The sequence below is a fragment of the Ochlerotatus camptorhynchus genome, unplaced genomic scaffold (assembly GCF_037179485.1).
Source record: "Ochlerotatus camptorhynchus isolate MF236.1 unplaced genomic scaffold, CSIRO-AGI_Acam_v1.1 ptg000128l, whole genome shotgun sequence".
Classification (NCBI taxonomy): Eukaryota; Metazoa; Arthropoda; class Insecta; order Diptera; family Culicidae; genus Ochlerotatus; species Ochlerotatus camptorhynchus.
The window spans coordinates 15,954-35,168 of record NW_027040618.1 but is presented as its reverse complement, the minus strand read 5'-3'; the positions used below and the strand labels follow the sequence as shown (position 1 = coordinate 35,168).

The window sequence follows — 19,215 nt, the reverse complement described above, 5'->3', positions numbered from 1 at the left end:
TTCTGATGAGAATTGTATGAAAATTATAAGGAATATTCAGACTAATTCTAAATAGAATGTAAGGAGTAGGGGTTTTGATCTAATTTACGTCCTACTAAGCACAACGCGCACTTTGCCTCCCTTTCCTGAACGAGTTTAAACTAAAAATGGAATATTTCTGCCAAAGATGACTTCTAAATTTATTCATCTTTCCATAAGTACCTTGGATTTGATAAAGAGTCACAAATTGTTGAGATATTGTTTGAAATCTAATACTGCTTCTTGATTCTAAATTCGTTCTACGAGTTTCAATTCCGTCCTAACGCATTGAAACGCCATAAGATTTTCTTCGTCCTACGGATAAACGTAGAAAAAGGGGACTCGCAGGGAGCACTTCTTTTGTTTTGAGAACAATGAGCGTAAATATTCATACAATGCGCTCCAACAGGATTTATGTTGTAGCTAGTGAGCTAACGCACCGGAACAAACCTATTTCTGATTTGTGCACGGTGAAATCATTGATATTATTGATCTTTTCTGATCGATAGAACGGAAATGGGCGATTACGACGAAGTAGCGCTCTACCCTATGCAAGGAAGTTTCAGTAAATTTTTTCGAAACGAATATAAGGATGAATTTTTTGATTTTTTTTTTTAGTGTTCTGAAATGTTGTATATTTCCAAGGGTCTCTCGAAGAGAATCTAAAAATAGGTTTAGAGAAACTCTGAAAATAGCTCTGTGGTAGGAAATGATTCTAAAGGAAATTTTTAGAACATTTAATAAAAATCCTGTGAAGAGTTTTGAGCAAACTTTTTCAAATATAGTTTAAACATCGAAAAATCTTAATGACTTCTTGATAAGAAACTAATGACTTGTGGTATTTCCCGGTTGTGAAATATACATTTAAATTAAGCAAATAACCAGATTGATCCGAAGATATCACTCGGCTAAATGGGCTATAATTTAGAAAGCAGATATTTCCCTGGCTTTAACCAACCGGGAAAATCACCAATTTTTTTTTGAAATCCCCGGAAAATAACAAATTGGGATTTGCTGGTCACCATGATTATGACTAATTCAAATTTGATTTTTGTTTTATGCCACTAAAAATATGAAAATTTAGCTCTTTTTAAAATCGGTTTACACTCTACGCTTTATTCAAAAAGTACACAGTTTTTTGTTATTTAATATTTGCCCCTTATCGACCTATTTGAGTGACATGGGACAGAAAATGAAAATATTATTTGCATCATCGTTATGCCTTATTAGGTAATCAAATAATTATAACAAGACAAATTTTGACAATTTTTAGACAATCAAACCTTTGAAACACCTCAAATATTCACAGCTCTAGGACCTACACAAGTTTTCTAGATAGCGGCTCAAGAAAAAATCTCATTATTCTGGAACGAGGAAAATTTCCCAAGATGGAAAGATCGTGAATGCACACGGCAAATTAATCTGGCTCAAATTTGAGTCAAGTTCACTTTAATTCGCAAAAACCGTTGGTCACGAATAATTTTACTCAAATATGCATTAATTTATGAACTTACTATTAAATGAGTTGCTTATACACAAATTTATTTGTTTTCTGTTATGTAATATTTGCCCCTCATCAACCTATTTGAGTGACGTGGGACAGAAAATGAAAATATTATTTGCATCATCGTTATGTCTTATTAGGTAATCAAATAATTATAACCAGACAAATGTTGACACTTTTAAGACAGTCAAACCTTTGAAACACCTCAAATTTTCACAGCTCTAGGACCTACACAAGTTTTTTTTTTTTTTTTTTTTTTATTATATTCACTTTAACACTCTTGGGTCATTCGTGACTTGTCTGGGGTGAGATTTGAACTCGTGACTTTGGCGTGAGAGGTATGGATGTTAACCACTACGCCGGGGTCGCCCCCTCTCCTACACAAGTTTTCTAGATAGCGGTCCAAGAAAAAATCTCATTATTCTGGAACGAGGAAAATTTTCCAAGATGGAAAGATCGTGAATGCACACGGCAAATTAATCTGGCTCATATTTGAGTGAAGTTCACTTAAATTCGCAACATACGTAGTTCATGCGTAAATTTTCACTCAAAGATGCGTAAATGTCACTCATATACTATATAAAAAAAAAAATCTCATTCAAATATGAGTGGTCTTTGCTCATATTTGAGTAAAAATTTACTTAAATGCGAATTTTAGAGAACGGGACTCACATATGAGTTGGATTTATTTGCCGTGTAGAATATTTTGCATGCGTGATAGATTTAAGAGATTTTGGACCAATTTTGCAACGCTGGGACTTAAGCATTCGAAGTCTCTAAGCCAAACAAGTTAGAGGGGCCTCATAGCCTAGTCAGTAAAGGCACGGTATTACCAAGCCGGTGGCGGCGGATTTGATTCCCGGTCCGGTCGAGGGATACTTTCGGGTTTTAAATTTTCTCGACTTCCCTGGGCATAGAGTATCATTGTGCTTGCCACACAATATACAAATTCATGCATTGGTATTGGCATCGAAAGCTCTCAATTAATAACTGTGGAAGTGCATTTAGAACACTAAGTTGAGAGCACGCAATAAGCTAATATGCACTAAGCTATAAGCTTGAAATGCGAATAAGAAGAAGAAGAAGCCAAACAAGTTAAGAAACTTGTGCGGTCCGGAATAATTTTCAAATTTTGAATATATGGATTGTAAGTTAACAGTCCTTTAAAAATGCAAATCCTTCTGAAACGTAAATATCATTTTATGATCTTGGACATGGATATTTTTTTCTAAAATATGGTCTTGGACATGTTTGGCCGAATATTAAAGCTACCGAGCTTCAAAGATTTCTCAAAATTATAGTCATTGAAAACATGGCTAGCGCAAGTAAATTTTCCTAGACCATTTTTCTAAACATCTAAAACTTGGAAAGCTTCCAAGATCCCGAAGTGAAGAAGCCAGGATTGTTGGAATCAGATTTTTCTTTATCGAAACCTCAGAAATTCGCGATAAATTTTTCTTTGACTATTTCGAGTTAACAAGGCAAATGAATAACTTGGAAATTTTATAATCTTGCCTGGAGAAAAATCGAAGATAACGGACCTGAATGTGTGAACTCAAAAAAAATATATTAGTGATTCCATCAACACCAATTGGACAGTTCTGGCCTGTTCACAGCTCTTCTTTGTCGGACTTTACACGCTGATTAACAATGAATCTTTTTAACAAAAATTTGTTACCAAATCAAGCTGTTACTTAATGTGATTTTTCAAAGTCAAATTATTTACTATTGATATTATTTTAAGAAATAGTGAGCTAAGTAACTTTTAGGTGAAAAAAGTGACTTTTTATTGACTGACTTGAAAATGGTGACCTGCTACCAGCCATGGGTTTTGGAGGATATCAAATTCAAAACCAAGATTGGAACTCTGATTTTTTTTTTACTTTACTATAGAGATTTGGAATTTAATGAAAAAAAAATATCAAAATTGTTATTCGTCACTCCAGTTTTTGATTTGTATGGAAATGCAACAACTTGTTTAGGTCATCATTATTTCAAACATACAAACTTGTTCCTAAAAGCATATTTTACGTCGTCTTGCTAAGTATCACTACAGTCATCCTTGCAGTAAAATTGTCTTCACTCATGTAACACTACCACTGAATCGAGCTGATGAGATTTTCATTTAACACTTTCGACCCTGTGTGGATATATTCGTTTTCTGCCTAACTGCTGGTGTTGACGACTGTTTTTGAGCCGGTGCACTATCGTTACTACAACGGTGTTTCTCACTTCCCCTTCTCACCTAAAACCACAAACAAAAGCCAACACACTCGTCAACGCCAATTGGTTCTCTCAGTCACACCGAAACGCCGAATATACCCAAAGGTAGCAGCCTTATCTTGAAACAATGTCAATCATGACCGCTGACCTCGTAAATTTTGCCTGATTGAGCCTTCGTAGTTGAAAAAAAAGGTTAGAGCGATTTGCTTTCTATCTACACCGAAAAATAACACCGGTTCCAATTCCGATGTTTTTAGATTTATTACGGATCTACGAACCGAGCAGAACATTCTACGGATTTGCTGGATTTAAGTGCCGAACAAATTTTACGGATTCTGAATCACCTCCCGCTCATCACTTTAAAAACACATTTTCTTTTGGAATGACTGTTTTTGGAAAACGGTCATTAAATGTTGCACTCCACGAAAAGTTAACAACCCTGAGCCGTGACCTAACATTTTAAACCATTGCACGAATTTCTTACTCAAAGGAGGAGATTAAAAGAATTTTGCCAAATCTCAATTTTCTTCAACGATTGCATTGCTCTAAAATTAGTTGAGAATAATTTCTAGCGCCGTAAAATACGAGAAACTTCAATGCAGATTTTTTTTTAATATGATATGGACATTTTTAAAACTCATAAAATTACTGGATCAGAAAAAATGTCAACCGATCAACAGTTTCACATTTCTTTCCAAGATCCGAACGGCTTCAATCACTCCGGCATCGCTCTCAATGAAATTGCATCACTTTTTCCAGAAGTTTCCGGAAATATCAAATGCGCGAAGAACTCCTTGCTAAACACGTCCGGACGTGTTCAGCGGTTGCAGCTAGAGTTTCGCTTCAAGCAATCTTTCATCATCTCTCTTTTTCCCCGATTCTCACTCGTTTAAGGTTGGTCGAGGAGATTTTTTAAATTTTATTCATATTCATTTTATTTTATGAATATTATTTCCCAACAAAAAAAAAACCCCGGCAGGTTCGAATTTACCTTGTGCGAATCGCGCTTCTCCAGAGAAAAACCCTTGAATGTTATTTCTTTCACTTTCAGCAGAACTTTCACATCACTCGAACCACAGTCAGTCGAAGGGTGAAACACCAGCACTGGGAAACTTTCAAAACCGATTTCATCACTCTTTAAGCTTTCTTTCTGATGCAATTTTCTTGCCAGAATTATCATCACCATTCCCTTGCCCTTCACCACTGATTGTTCTCATCAAATTTGAGAAGTTCTTTCTTTTCCGAAAAAATTCACACAACTCGAATCGACCGAAGAAACAAAAAAAATCGAACCCGACACCCGTTCGGATTCGAAGTAGGAAAACTGTACCGGGGACGAGGCGTGGCGAGGGTGGTTCGAATCGTTTTCCGGCGAACCGGAGGTCTCCCCAAACCGTGACGATCGCAGAGGGGCCTTTTTTTCCGAAAAAAAGAGTGGAAAAAATAATATTGATATTTTCTCCACCCTCCGACCCCTCATCCACCCGAAGACCAACCGATCGACGTCCACCCCTCCCGCATCACCACCGCCGCGCACACGAAACGCACACACTTGCCACCCCGCACAACCGCCCGAACACCACCGAACTCCTGAATCGAGGCGAGAAAAAAAGCGAAGAAAGCGAAAAAAGACACCGGAGAAGAAAAGCAAAAAAAGCGAAACGGGAAAAAGGAACCGAGCTACTACTGCTGCTACTGCTGCTGCTGCTGCGATGCACAACCAGTTTTTCACACAAAGAAGCACGAATCGACACTGAAGCACGAGCGAGAAGAAGATGTGATTACTACCCATCGCAGCGAGGGCCGAAAGCCGAGCTCGGCAGCCGAACGGGGCACGAAGGAGCGATTGGGAGAGTGTGTGTGTGCGAGTGTGTTTACAGCGTATTTATTGTTATTATATGGGAAAGGGTAATTTGCTCCATCGCCACCCTCGACTCGCCTTTGTGTCCATGGTTCTGCATTAGCACAGGCGAGGGCCTGGCAGTAGAGCAGCACGCAGCTACTGGAGTTAAGCACCAACACCGATAGCCGGTTCGCAGCTGGAGGGTATGTAAATTTCCTATGTACGTGCGTGCGACCGATCGGCTAGTGAAGTTACCAATACAAACGAAGAACGGTCGGTGCAGGAGCGTTGAGGGCCTGGCGGCACGAAGGTGAGACGAAGCGAACGAAAAAAACAACCTCTTTGTTATGTATTCATGGTGTGTTTCAGGAGTTTTCTTTGTTCACAGCTGTGTCAATGGTGGACGAAGAAGAGGGAGAGGGCGAACGAGCGATAGATGAATGGGATTGGTAGCGAAGAAGAAGGGTAAGTGTGTGTGTGTGATTGGATGGAAGCCGAACGCACCGGCAACCGGCATAATACCGGTGCCGAACTGAAGCCGAATGAGAGAACAAGGAAAACGGTCAACGTGTGAAGCAGTGCGAGTGAATTGAAGCCGAGCCGAAGGAAATCGTGCACTTCGGGTGAGCCGAGGCGGACTGTTGTGAAGTCACGTACTCAGTTTTAGGTTCAAGTGCTGCTAGAAGGCAGGTACCGAAGTGATGGGCCCGAGAGCCGAACCCGATATGGTTTGAATGGTTATAAATAGAGGATCCGGCTGCCGGCCGGGTTAGTTAGGTTCTTTCAATTGATCAAGTAACATCGTACATGAAGAGAAGCAAAAAGCGCAGAAGAGAGAAATCAGAGTTTTATCTGAACTTGGCAGTTTGAGTCAGAAGAAGCACAGAAAGAGAAACCTACTACACAGAAAATCAACAAGAGAGTCACGAAAGGAACAAGAGAGTCGCTTTTTTGTCACCGTCTTTAAATGAGCAAAGTACACACAACGTTGAGTTATTTTGTAAATTTTATCATTATTTAGTAATTAAACTAACTAGTAGACTCTTAACAAATTGTCACCAAAAGTTACAAAGTTTTTGTCTGTGAAAGAGAACAAAGCTGGAGGAAGCAAATCAACAACGAGATTCTCGTGTGATAGTACTGAAAAAGCGCAGCTGAGTTCGAAAAAAGCCATCAGAAGCAGAAACCGACAGCAGTAGCAAAGGCACTATTCCGCGAGAAGAAAATCGATGAATATCGAAAACAGTGCGAGCCAAATTGCGGAAGCGAGCAAAGAATTTTTTTTACAAGTTATGCTTGTCGTACGGAACTGATATACGTGAAACACAATCCTCTTCGCAAAGTAATGCTTAGGATTTTCAAATTTTGCCCGACAAATACAAAAAGTTGAAAATCAATTGGAGCAACAAACCGCATCAACAACAACAACAACCACAAAAAATACAAATGAAGAGTAGATTATTTAACACGAGTAAAAAGTAATATTTAAAAATTACAAGTTAATAAAAAGAAAGTGATAATCAAGTGCTGTGAATTACAAATAATAAATTTTAATCATAAGCTAAAGTTAAGAGCTTACACAAAAAGAGAAGCATAAAGGAAGAAAAGTGGAAAACAACAAGTCAAATAATAATCGGAGAAAAGGAAAAAGTCAAGCATAGCGCATCCGAAGAGAGCGAGAAAAAAAGTTGCAAATCGCGAGCAAGCCACCAGTGAAGCAAATTGCTCCTTGTATTTATGAGTGCGAATTTTGCTGCCATCGACGATCTGGTTGAAGAGTTTCTGAAAATGGAACTCATTTCCGTTCCCCCATATCCAGGCCAATTGGGTTATCTAGGATCAAACAAAGTCAACGGTAAGTACCAATCTCGATTCACGAAAAACAGAATGAACAAAAAATCTCTTCCTCATAACGACTCACTGTCACACTCCGTCCGTGTTCGAAGGGACCATGTTTGACCAGTTTCCACCACCCGCAATCTCGATTTTTCCCCTTCATTTTCCAACCCTCTCTTTCGCTCGCGAGCAACCCGAACGAACGACGCGTAACGAAACGCTGAATTCATGTTACATCACTTGCCCCGCTTGTCGCTTCGCTCGCCTTGCAAACCAACTGATTTGAATAAAGTATCCAATTTTATTCACACTGTTGCTAAGTGAACTTTCTCGTCCACCTCGCGGCGAGAGAGCGAAGCTCGCAGCAACCTTCAGTTTTTTATTTTTTCTTTACGCGATTTTCAACATCAAACGAGAGAGAGAGAGAGAAAGAGCGAGAGCAACCAAACGGCCTCCTACGCTCGTTTACCGCACGCACTTTGCTCCGCACTCGCAGTACCCCTGTGCAGCACCCGAGCGAATGAGCATGCGAAAGAGGAATCGGTGAAACATATGAGCGCTCGGAACCGAACAGCTGATCGCAAGCGGCTCGCTCCCCGGTGCCAGCTGCTGGTGCAATCATTCGCTCCCGAATCGTTGACCGTGCAACAACGCAAATAGCATCGCTTCTCCAGCTCGCTCGCCCACTTGCATTGGCACTGTTGAGTTGTGTTGAAGTGTGTGCCTAGCTAGTCTGGAAATTGAAGCAGAAAAAAAAATTAAACTGGCTTTGCTGGAACTATCCCTCGCTTCGCTCGTCGGTTGCCTGCGGTCGCGAATGTGTTACAGTAAGATTCTATTTTGCAGTTTTAAATAGTTTTAGTTTATTTTCGATTGAAATCAAGTTCCAGCGAGAAAACAGCTGTTTTTTTTTTCATCGCTGAGTGCTCTCACTTTCCTCGGAGGCCGGCTCTCGCTTGCCTTCCCGGTTTATCGGAAAAGCGGAAGACTCTCTCTTCTTTCCCGAGCGAACCGGCCATTATGGTGGAATCTTTTTGTGGAAAATCGATACCGTTTTCGCTTTCCTTTGAACGTCCCCGGGAAACTCTGGCTGACGTGGAATTTTCCTTTCGGATTTTCCTAGCACTTACCACCAGCTGATCGCGGTGGCTCTCCCTTGTGCTCATTCTCTCTCGCTCAGTGTGCGCTTCTGCGGGTGCACCTCGTTCGCTCGCTGCTCATCGTGCAACAACGGGAACGGGCAGAAATCGATTATTTTTCCAAGACTGCTGCTGGCCCACATCAGCCGGTTTCTGCGAGTGAGTGTGTTTTCTTCGGTGAAAAATCGATCCCGCAGGCGGGTTCCGTGAGGCCTTGAAAATTTGCTCGCACCGGTTCCGCTACAAGGGAATCCGGATTGATTGTGACAGTGATTCGTACCGGAATGTATGGTTTTGTGGTAGATGCGGGTTCTAATGAAGTTTTTCGTGTTTTTTCTCCGGATGTAGATTTCCGTACACCGTTGATGCCGATACCGGCAAATAGTAATAAGAACGCCAACCAACGCCATCATCAGTCACAGCAGCAGCAGCAGCTGGCGGGCAGTCAGCCGGTCAGCCAGCGAAATCACCATCACCACCACCACCATCACCACCATCAGGCGTCGCAGGAGAACAGTCAGCCGCTGGAGCCGGCGACGATAGCCCTCACCGCGTCACCCCATGAGGATGCCCTGCAAGCACTGTCCGCCCGGCTCGAGTCGGAACTGCGCACTGCCAAACGGCGGCATTTAGCATGTACCGAAGTATTACTCCCGGCCGACCTGCTGCCCCGGATAGCTTCGCAGATGTTCGAACTGTCCGAGAAGGAACCGTGCGGCATCCGTGGCTGCACGGTCTACATCGAGTTCGAGGACGAGCCGGACAATAGCAGGTAGGTTTCGCTGCTCGACGGGAGTGCCTTTTTCTTTGCGGGCACAACATTTTGACAGCAATCTAATCTAAAACCGAATTTTCTATCTTTTCTTTCGACAGACGGATCGCCACCATGAAAACCGATCCCACGACAGTATCCACCTTCGAATTGTATCTCACTCTTCGGCAAGACAGAAGCGGCTGGACCTCGATCCTGCCACAGTTTCTCAAGTGAGTATCTGCCCTCGACTTCTTGCCTTCCCCCCTGCAACCGAACGCCTCATTTGACATTTGACCTAATTTCGATGTTTTCCTCTATGTTTTCTCCTCTTTCGCAGAAATTTGGCTCGTGGCAGTACAATTATGATCAGTCCGGAGTTTGCACTGACCAAGAACAAGCTCTATCACGCCTACTCGGACTAAGTCACCGTCGCCGCTTCTTTGACCAACTGCACGCGTGCCCCCCCGGCTGACTGACGGGGGGCTCACTACAAAAAGGTAGGAACGAATTTTCCAACTCTTTCCAACCGCAAAACAAAATCTATCTGTGAGAAACAAACAAGCGAAAGTCAACCACCCCGGATTTGGGATCGCACGATTCCAGCGAACATACGGGGGAGGTCCCGAAGTTGGGCTACGCTGGGCTGCGACACAAACGCTCTAATTTTTTAAGTATTTTATAAATATTTAAAATTGTGGCCGGTGGCGATACAAATTAACAACAAAAAACAAACAAACACAAACCAAGTGATCGTTTATGTGTAGATGACGCTAACAAAGCAAAACAAGTATAAATGTAGCCAGCGAAAAAAAAAATGAAATCTCTCTCATCTTTTTTAATTTTTTGTGTATAGCCAACATCGTGAAAAACAAAAAAAAAATGTTACAAAGATACAACAAATTCGTCGCCATTGTGAAAGTTTTGAGTTAAGGAAATGTAAACAAACAAAACAAAAAATCAGCAGGACAAAAAATGTGTACAGTTGGACGGACAGTCAGAACATCGATTAGAATCTTTTCGTTTCGTTGTCGGTGTTGAGCGTACAAAAACAAAAAAAAAAAGAGTAAAGGAAGCCTTGAACGAATACAATGCTGAACATAATTACACACAAAAACAAATCGTAGTAGTCGTCGTCGTCTTACACATATGCAAGCAAACACAAGTGTAGGTATGATTTTTTTTTTCTAATTGAAACGATTTTGTGATGATTTCCTAGTGATTTTCAAATTGCGCCCCGCAAAGCGCCCCCTGAAAGGGCAGTTCGCCCTTTTGTATTTACGGGGGGTGCTTGGCGTGGCATGTTAAGTTTTTCTCTCGCCTCGAATGTGAAGGGAAGCAATCAATCAATAGAAGTTTACACCGTGATCGAGGTGCAAGCAAATGGCAACCTTCTAACTTTTTTTTTTTTAATTTGGTTTGGCTCTAGGATTTTATTTTTTTTTTTCAAATTGAATCCCGAATTGATGGAGTTGTCATCTTTTCGGTGAACCACTTTTTTTTTTAGAACTCTCCCGATTCGATTGGATACTATATTTGGAAAACAAGAATTTGGTGCAGAATGTTCCTACGAAGCAAAATTTCTTTTCAAAATTTGCAAGAAACGTCAAAATCAAAACAAACGAAGGAAAAATAGAACGTGCGCGCGGGGAGACGCAGGGTCGAGTGGGGGGTTGGGAGAAAAAAAAACGAAGCAAACCGATAAAGCATTTGTGAGTTAATCTTTTTAAGGCAGTTTAAAGGCTAAGGATGAAGGAAGCAGGAAGCATATTTTTCGAAGGGAAGATTTTTTCCGTGTCTCGTTTTTTGTCTCTGTGTATCTATTATCCATTAACGATTATTAGATGATAGGAACGTCGAAGAAGGTGAAGAGGAAGAAGCGAAAGACGAATACAACTTGTTTATCATTTGTGATATTTGCGCTAATTAGGGATGCAACTCTTTTGTTTTAGTTTGTTTTTTAACGATATAGAATGCTAGAATCCACAACAAAACAGGAACTTTAGGGGCCGACCTTTTTTCTTTTTTCTTCTGCAAACTTCGATAAGTTGATCTCAGAGTTAAAAATAATCGAGTAGTAGTAATAATAAATTATCCGCGACACAAGCAAAGTTTAATCAATAGGAACCAACAGCTTTTCGATTTTCGCAATCACTGATCTCCGAGGGAACCAGAGAGAATTCGTTTTTCTGAAGTGCTCCGTTTTTTTTATTCACAGCATAACAAAGAAGCTAGAGAGCGCCGCGAGAAAACAAAACCACTCATACTCACTCACTTATGCGCATTCAATATATCAAATTAGAACTCGTATATCAATTATCAAAAAAACCCTCCTTTCCTACTGTATGGTCGTAAAGCAAAAATAAACACACACACACACACAACCAAATAGACGCGAAACGGTTTTCACACTTGCACACGCAAACAAAGTAAAACAGAAACTGATCTTTTATTATTACTATTGCAACTGTCATTGTTTGTTTCAGCGAAACAATAACAATATATTAAACAAAGCAAAACATAGATATCGATATGTGTCTGTAGTAGTTATCAACAAATCATTAATCATAATCGTATAGATCGTGGCTAAAACAAATCAACAACACAATTGCTCTCGAAATTTTCCGGACCTTTGTTGATACCGCATTGAAACAGTTAAAAAAAAAACATTTGACCGGAAATCGGATAAGCCCTTTCGAATAGCCCCCGTAGCATGACAGTGATCCCACGTCCGCCAGGGCTTAGGAACAATCAGTCTGTTGGACTGTTTTGCAAAAACAAAAATCCACTAAAGTAAACTTGATCAGCTGAAGAACTCACCCACCTTTCTTTTCTTCTTTTCGATCGCATCGGTAAACAGTGAAGCGTGAAGTGTTCTTCCTAAAACCTGTTTGCGAGCGCTTGGGATCGTAGTCGCGCTCCGAGGGCGGCCGTTTGCGGCCAATCGCTTTCCGATGGTTTTTGATTTTCACTTTTTCGGTTTTAACCTTCGTTGGAAATCTGAATTTGAAAGTAGACACATAAACACCCGCGGAAATTTGAAACAATAAATGATAAAAGAATGGATTAAAACGTGATTAGGATGTAAGGGCAAAATTTATATTTAAAACTGAAGAAAGCGAAATTATTATTACCGTAAAAAAAAAAAACTGGAAAGTGAAATGTTTGATACAAAAAAATATTGTGTGTGTGTTTTTCTATATTTATTAAATATATATCGTAAAAAAAAACAAAATAACTATAAAAACAACTAGGATTTTCAAATTTAAAATAAATAATTACAAAACAAAACAAATTTTTAAACAACAAACAGCCCACAAAAAACAAAACAAACCAACCTTAACGAGATCAACAAACAAACAAAAACCACAAGTCTACGATTGCTTTTCCTTTTTAGAAATCCGTACTAGGAAAACAGATAACATAATGCAAACCAAACGCGAGTCAATTTTACTTTCCTATCGATCGAATCCCACACATTAGACATTACAACTCGTTCCGAATCTTTCATGAAAAAAAAAACAAATAAGAAAAAGCAAAAAATATAATAACGATAACAATTTGTTCGCGTAGACTTTGACAGCGACATCTTTTTTTTTTCTCCTCCATCGGCCATCGCTTGCTTTGTCGTTTCGCTTTTTGCGATCACGCGACGGCACCGTGCATTCGTTTGTGTGCGTGTGCCTGGCCGCGAGCAAAACGTGACAGCTGTACAGCAAGCGTCGAAAAGCGGACGCCCGATGGAGAGAGCAAATGAAAACATCTCGTTCTACAAAATTTCTCAAGAAATGTGATACGATCTTAGTTGAACCAATAAATAACACTAATCTAATGAACTTAAGAAAGCGGAAGCGAAATCCATATCCCAGAATTTGTAGCGCGGCTGCCGGCGTCGATTGAACGCGGACCGCGAAGGAAAACGAAAAAAAAAAATATATTGAAATACAACACAAACTATTGCAAAACAAAAACAAAGGAAACGTAAAAATACTGTATGTATGTAATAGTAGTTTTTCGTATACTTATCAAAACAAAACGAGGAAAGCAAACAAAAAATAGTAAAAAAAAAAATCATAAACAAAATATCATATAAACATAAAAAAAAAATCCACAAAAAAAAAACTATTTTTTGGTTTCGTTTTGACAATTTTTGTGGAGTTTGGTGCCGTCCCTCGGGATTTTTTCTCAACACAATCGCGCAAGGGACGGTCCACCGCTCCAGCCGAAATCTGTTTTTAATTTCCCTTGTATTAGTAGTACTAGCGGAAGAGACAAGCACAACGTGATCAAGTAATGTTAAAATAAAAAGAGGACTAAAAACCTTACAGCAACAAAAAAAAAAAAACAATGCTAAATGTTTGTATATGTGTACCGATACATACATATATTCAGAACAAAAAAAAAACTATACAAATCTTTGTAGACTGTTAAGGATTTAATCTCGTTCATATCCACAGCAGCAGCGGTAAACAATACAAAACAGAACATTTACACAATAAAATATCTGGAAAAGTAAAAAAATAAATAAACAGTAGGAACCTTTTGGATTGATACACACTTTCACATTATGCATCATCAGTTTTTGACAGCTTCTCGGAGATCAAAACAGCAACAACAACCGCGTATTTCTCTCGGCTCTGAAAAGTAGTTTAGCTTTGCTCGGCCTTGCGCAGCTCGCAGGATACAGAAAGGAAAACCGATCGTGTACAAATGTAACGGATAATAATTGTTAATCAGTTTTTTTTTTTTTTTATTATTATTATTACTATTATTAGCTAGGACTAGTAGGATTTACTAAGTAATTGCAAACAAAGCGCGAGCGCGACGGGCGAAGCGATTCAGCTTCTGACGCTGCGCTCCGATCTAGTAAGCGTGTGTGTCTATTCGAAAAAAATAAATTAAAGCGTGGAGCGCCTCGATTACTACATATTATAGGCTATATCTGTATGTATAACCTACAAAATGATACACAAACAACATACACACACACACACATACACAAACCTCGGCTTCTGAGAGAGCAAGAGTAAGCAAGCTTCTATTTTGAAGATATTAACGACGATAATGTTTTGTTTTTGATTTCGAAAAACGAAAATGCGAGAGCGAATTTCATCATTTATTTTGATTGTAAGTGTGATCTTAACTGTAGTGTTTTTTTGTGTCAATTTTTTAAAAGCCCTATTTTTATTTTTTTGTCTTATCGAATTCCGAATACAAACAAACACAAAGTCATAGTCATTTGTTTTTATTTTTACTATGTTATTTAGTCATGTTCATTTTTTTTTTGTTTTTTTTTTACATAAAACTATTTACATTTAAGTCGAATCAAGCATACAAGAATTTTCTCTCAGATTAAGGAAGAAAACTCTAATCGTGATATTTGTGATTAATAAGCGAGCGCTAGAGCGTGAGCACGAGCAAAGCAAACGAAGCAGGCGAAGAAGAGCGAGAGAAAGATATACAAGTGACAGCGCGCGTGTTTCAAAGGGAAGCTGACAGCGCACGATTTGATCTATTTTGTCCCCCCTTCAAAGTATACATTTTTCGTTCTCTCATTTAACGTGTCCCAAAGTTTGCCCCACTTTGTGGCAAACTTTGCTCCAATATAATCAGTATTTCAGTTCGCAGTTCGTTTGTTCTTTGCTTTTGTGTTTAGGTGAGGCGATTTAGTTTTATAAAATCGAACCTTCTCCCATACAACAACAACAACAACAACAAACACCGGAGAAGGAACCCCATTTCGTTTGGTTTTGATCTTCAAAACCTGAACAAAACATCAAACAACAAATTCGAGCCAAATTTTCATTCCAAGTTTTATTGCCAATGAAACTTTACTGAATTTGGTTAAGAGGTTGCCTCTCGCTAACGAAATCCGCATTCAAAATGACGAAATTTGGGGCCGGGAATTAGCCAAACACACAGCAAATCGTCGCTGAAGGGCGCTCACATGAAATTACTTACGAAAAAAACAATTTCGAAAACGAGCTGCAGTTCCGATCGACGAAGGCGGTGCGTTTCGATTTTTCCAACGGTTCCCAGTTCCCCCCGAATAAAAAAATGTCGATCAATCGCGAGAGGAAAACGCACGGCGAACAAACAGCAAAACAAAACAACACAACAAGAAACGAAAACGAAAAGCGAGTTTTTTTTTTTGTTTTTTAGGTTAGGTTTTTAAATTAAAAACAAATGAAAAACACTAGGTAACTACGTTTAACAAATGAAGCGAAGGAAACGAGCAGAAGAAAAGGAAAATAAGTTTTTTTTTTTGTTTTTTCGATCGAGCAGAAAGTTGAGAGCAAACGAGGAGGATTTTGTAATGTGACGAAAGAAACGGAAGAAACGGAAGGAGGAAAATACAAAACAAAATATTAAGTGATAGTATCTAAAAGTGATAATAATTAAGAAATGAAAAAGTAAGAATAACAATTGTAATCAAGCAAGAAAAAATACAAATAATTATTAATTCTAATGAAAAACCACATTAATTATTATATCATTTGTAACAAACAGAAAAAGAAAAAACAATGCATTAAGGCGAAACCAATGGTAACGAAGGAAAACAGTAAACACATAGGAATCCACCGTTTTTAAAAGTAATATTTTCTCTTTCTGTGGAAATAATGGAAGCAAACACAAATGTATTATGAAAGTAACAAAAAAGAAAACCCAAATGAAAATACGAAAAAAATACAATAAAAAATCTCAAAAGTCAAAAATTAAAACCGCATCTTTTATTTTACCCCGATTCGCTGCTGCACTCTCACGCTCTCCCGTGTCCAACGAATTTGATGAAAAGAAAAGAAAAACCGCGTCCCTCTTTGTGCTCTTCCCCTTTCGTTGCACACCGTTCGCTTCGGTCTTTGGTCGTCGAGTCGTTGGTCAATCCGAAAGATCTCCTCAACCCCTTCCCCTCCCCCGCTCAAAAAAAAAAACCCACCACATTGGAGAGTGCTCCGTCGAGGTAAACTTCTCGTTATTCGACACAGAAAGAGAGAAAATTACTCGCACACAAACAGACATACACGCACACTCACCGTGCAATACAAGATATGTAACGAACAAGCAAACAAACGAAAAACTCATCCACTCATGTAACCGCATCATCCAAATTTCATTCTATTAATGGTACTGTTGTGCGAATATATAATAAACAAACAAAAAAAAAAGAACAAAAAGCAAGTACAAATAAACCTAGCTTGTAAGTTTGAAAGAACAAACTAAAAAAATAAACGAAAACTAATTGCAACTCGCTCGAAAGTGAACCAAGGCAAACTTAGCTGCTCCTACTACATTAACTACTACTACCACTACTACCGCTACTTGCGCGTGAGAGAGATAGAGAAAAGAAAAAAAAAGCAATTATGCGCCATGTGAAATCTAAATGTCGATAAATCGAAGCAAGCTTCGAACAAAAATTTGTAGCTCGTAAGTTCAACCCACTAACAAACCCTCTTTAAGAAGATTCATGCACGAATGCAAAAGAAGAAGAAGAAGAAGATGATAAGTGAAAGGGCAAACCTGATGATTACAAATCTACTACCTATGATAAAGAAAGAAGAAACCTACTATTGTATTGTGTTGATAAACCTTGTCTCACATGAGTTTACTTAAAAGCCATCTGATTATATTGTAACTGATGTTTTTTTTTTGTGAGAATATTTTTTTGATGAAACAAAAACCAGAAAAAAAACAAACCCGGCCAGATTCTATGAATTGTTGAGCCGGGCGAAAAAAAAATGAACGAAAATACAAATTTTATATTGAAAACAATAAATAAACCCAAGTGGTGTTATCCATTTCCGAATCGATCCGAAACGAACCCCTCGATGACCAATCGATCAACAAGCGAACGAAGGTTGCCGTACGATTGACCGACAAAACGATTCTCTTCGACGGTGATCGTGCGAGGAACCGAATCGATCGCAACGAACGAAAGGGTAGGTTCCAACGTGGTAGTTGTTTTTCACTTCGACGGTTAAACTTTTTTTTTTTTTGGGCGTTCGAGAAATTTCCACCACTGACGAGTGTTGTGTGATTGACTGCTCGAGTGTTGTTGTGATTGTGGTTGTCAAGACTAGGTATTTCTTTGGTGAGAGGTGCTGTTGTTTGCGATGCTTTTTAGAGGTTGCGGTTACGATTTTCTTACGCTATGTCAGCACCAATTGGGCAAATGCTAATCCGGGTCCGATTTGAGATGGTTGTTTGTGCAAACAACAGCGGAGTGATCTTGCGATGGCACGATAATGAGACTTTTGGATTTTACTTTTGGACTTTATGTATGGCAGGGGCTTTTCGGAACGTGCTCCGCCAAGGCTTTACCAAGGGGGGTGATTCAATCTAAGATGCAGGAACAATTTCGCTTTGCTGTTGTGAGATACGCGCACGCTTAGTAGATAGAAAGAAGATTGAAGAAGATTTCCTACAAAAAGATGGAGAGCTTTGAGAATAGATGAATTTAGAAGATTTATTGTAGATTTATTCGATAACGTGAAATTTACTGCTCATCTAAAATTGAGATTTGGATGTGTCGCACCCCCAGGGCTTTACTAATATCTAGAAACATTTTCAAGGCTTCGTCATCATACTACCATCGAACATTCTTCAGAATTGCCCTGGAATATTTTTTTTCTGAACTACCTTCTCCCTTCAATTTCATTAGAATTATAAGTCCCATAATTATTTTGGAAATCTAGTTAGAATCATCTCTTGTTAGGGAATTATTAACTGATTCTCTAAAAAAATCAACTGGAATTCTCCTTACTATTCCTTTTTCATTATTATTATTTTTTTTTAAATTACGATGGAAATTCTCTAGGAATATACTACCAGTATACGTTTGATTTTCCTTTGTATTCAAAGCCAACACTGCAAGAGCGTTTTGGATGGGGAACAGAGATGCCAGATTTTTACCCTTCTTACAAAGAAGGGTACAGATATCACATGAAAAACCGACTATCGATCCGAGGCCCGGAAGGCCGAGTGTCATAAACCATTCGATTCAGCTCGACGAGATCGGAACATGTCAGTGTGTGTGTGTGTATGTGTGTATGTGTGTATGTGTGTATGTGTGTATGTGTGTATGTGTGTATGTGTGTGTGTATGTAACGAAATGAATGCGCTCACGTTTCTCAGCAACCGCTCAACCGATTTGGACAAATTTGTCGCCAAATGATAGGTCTTGGGGTCCCATTGAACGCTATTGAACGGTTTTGGAATCGGTGAACCGGTTCCGGAGATATGGCCGGAATAAGATCCGGTGAATATGGGCCTTCACGCTGGATTTAACGGAAAACGTATTAAAACCATCATGCGACACATCAAATTACTACAGAATTCAAAAATAAGATCAATGCAAGTCGTGTTAAGTGTTCCAGACCACATTGGACACACTTGGACATGTTCCGGGTACCCCGGGGAAGTTGCTTGAATATGAATTGAATTAAAACCCATTAAATCACATTAAAATACGATGATAAGGTGATTGGTAGCCTCACCAAATAGACTACACCCGGATATATTTCGAGTACCCCCAGGCAGTGGCGTAGCGTCACTGGATGACACGGGGGTGGGGGGCTTGGTCACTGATAATGACAATAAAATAAATAAACTTGAATAAGTAAGAAGGGTCTGATCACACCATAGGTGGATAAATTCGGGTTTTTTTTCAGAAGTCTGCGAAAAATGTCTGTGAATATCAGAAATGTCTCTAATTGGGCTGTAAAACATAAGTTTTGCGTGTGATGAAGAGGAAAGAGGAGGAGGGTGGGTGGTGATGCTCGGTGGTCATGAAATAGATGCGAAATTTGCAGGGCTGCAACAACAGACGTGGATTTAGCGAATTTCACGGATTTCGCGATTTTCGCGGATTTGTCGCAAATTTGAACTTTCAGTCGCAAAAATC

General features: G+C 39.3%; 1 protein-coding gene across 2 annotated transcripts; it reads left to right on the top strand.

Annotated features, from left to right (window-relative positions):
- The first annotated feature begins 6,351 nt into the window (after positions 1–6,351).
- Positions 6,352–15,009, top strand: LOC135700115 (protein charybde-like). 2 transcript variants are annotated; one of them, XM_065220510.1, is made up of 4 exons: positions 6,352–7,443; positions 8,912–9,335; positions 9,437–9,547; positions 9,655–15,009. In XM_065220510.1, the coding sequence occupies exons 1-4, from the start codon at positions 7,326–7,328 to the stop codon at positions 9,737–9,739; spliced, it is 738 nt and encodes a 245-aa protein (XP_065076582.1). In that variant the 5' UTR covers positions 6,352–7,325; the 3' UTR covers positions 9,740–15,009. The 2 variants fall into 2 exon arrangements, with proteins under 2 accessions (XP_065076582.1, XP_065076583.1); XM_065220511.1 differs by lacking the exon at positions 6,352–7,443 and adding an exon at positions 8,031–8,251.
- Positions 15,010–19,215: the final 4,206 nt, after the last annotated feature.

Excerpts from the sequence above, each read along its gene's own strand:
- LOC135700115 (XM_065220510.1), top strand. The coding sequence starts at position 7,326 with ATGAGTGCGAATTTTGCTGCCATCGACGATCTGGTTGAAGAGTTTCTG. Across the intron at positions 7,444-8,911 it reads AGGATCAAACAAAGTCAACG|ATTTCCGTACACCGTTGATG; the intron begins GTAAGTACCAAT and ends CTCCGGATGTAG. Across the intron at positions 9,548-9,654 it reads ATCCTGCCACAGTTTCTCAA|AAATTTGGCTCGTGGCAGTA; the intron begins GTGAGTATCTGC and ends CCTCTTTCGCAG.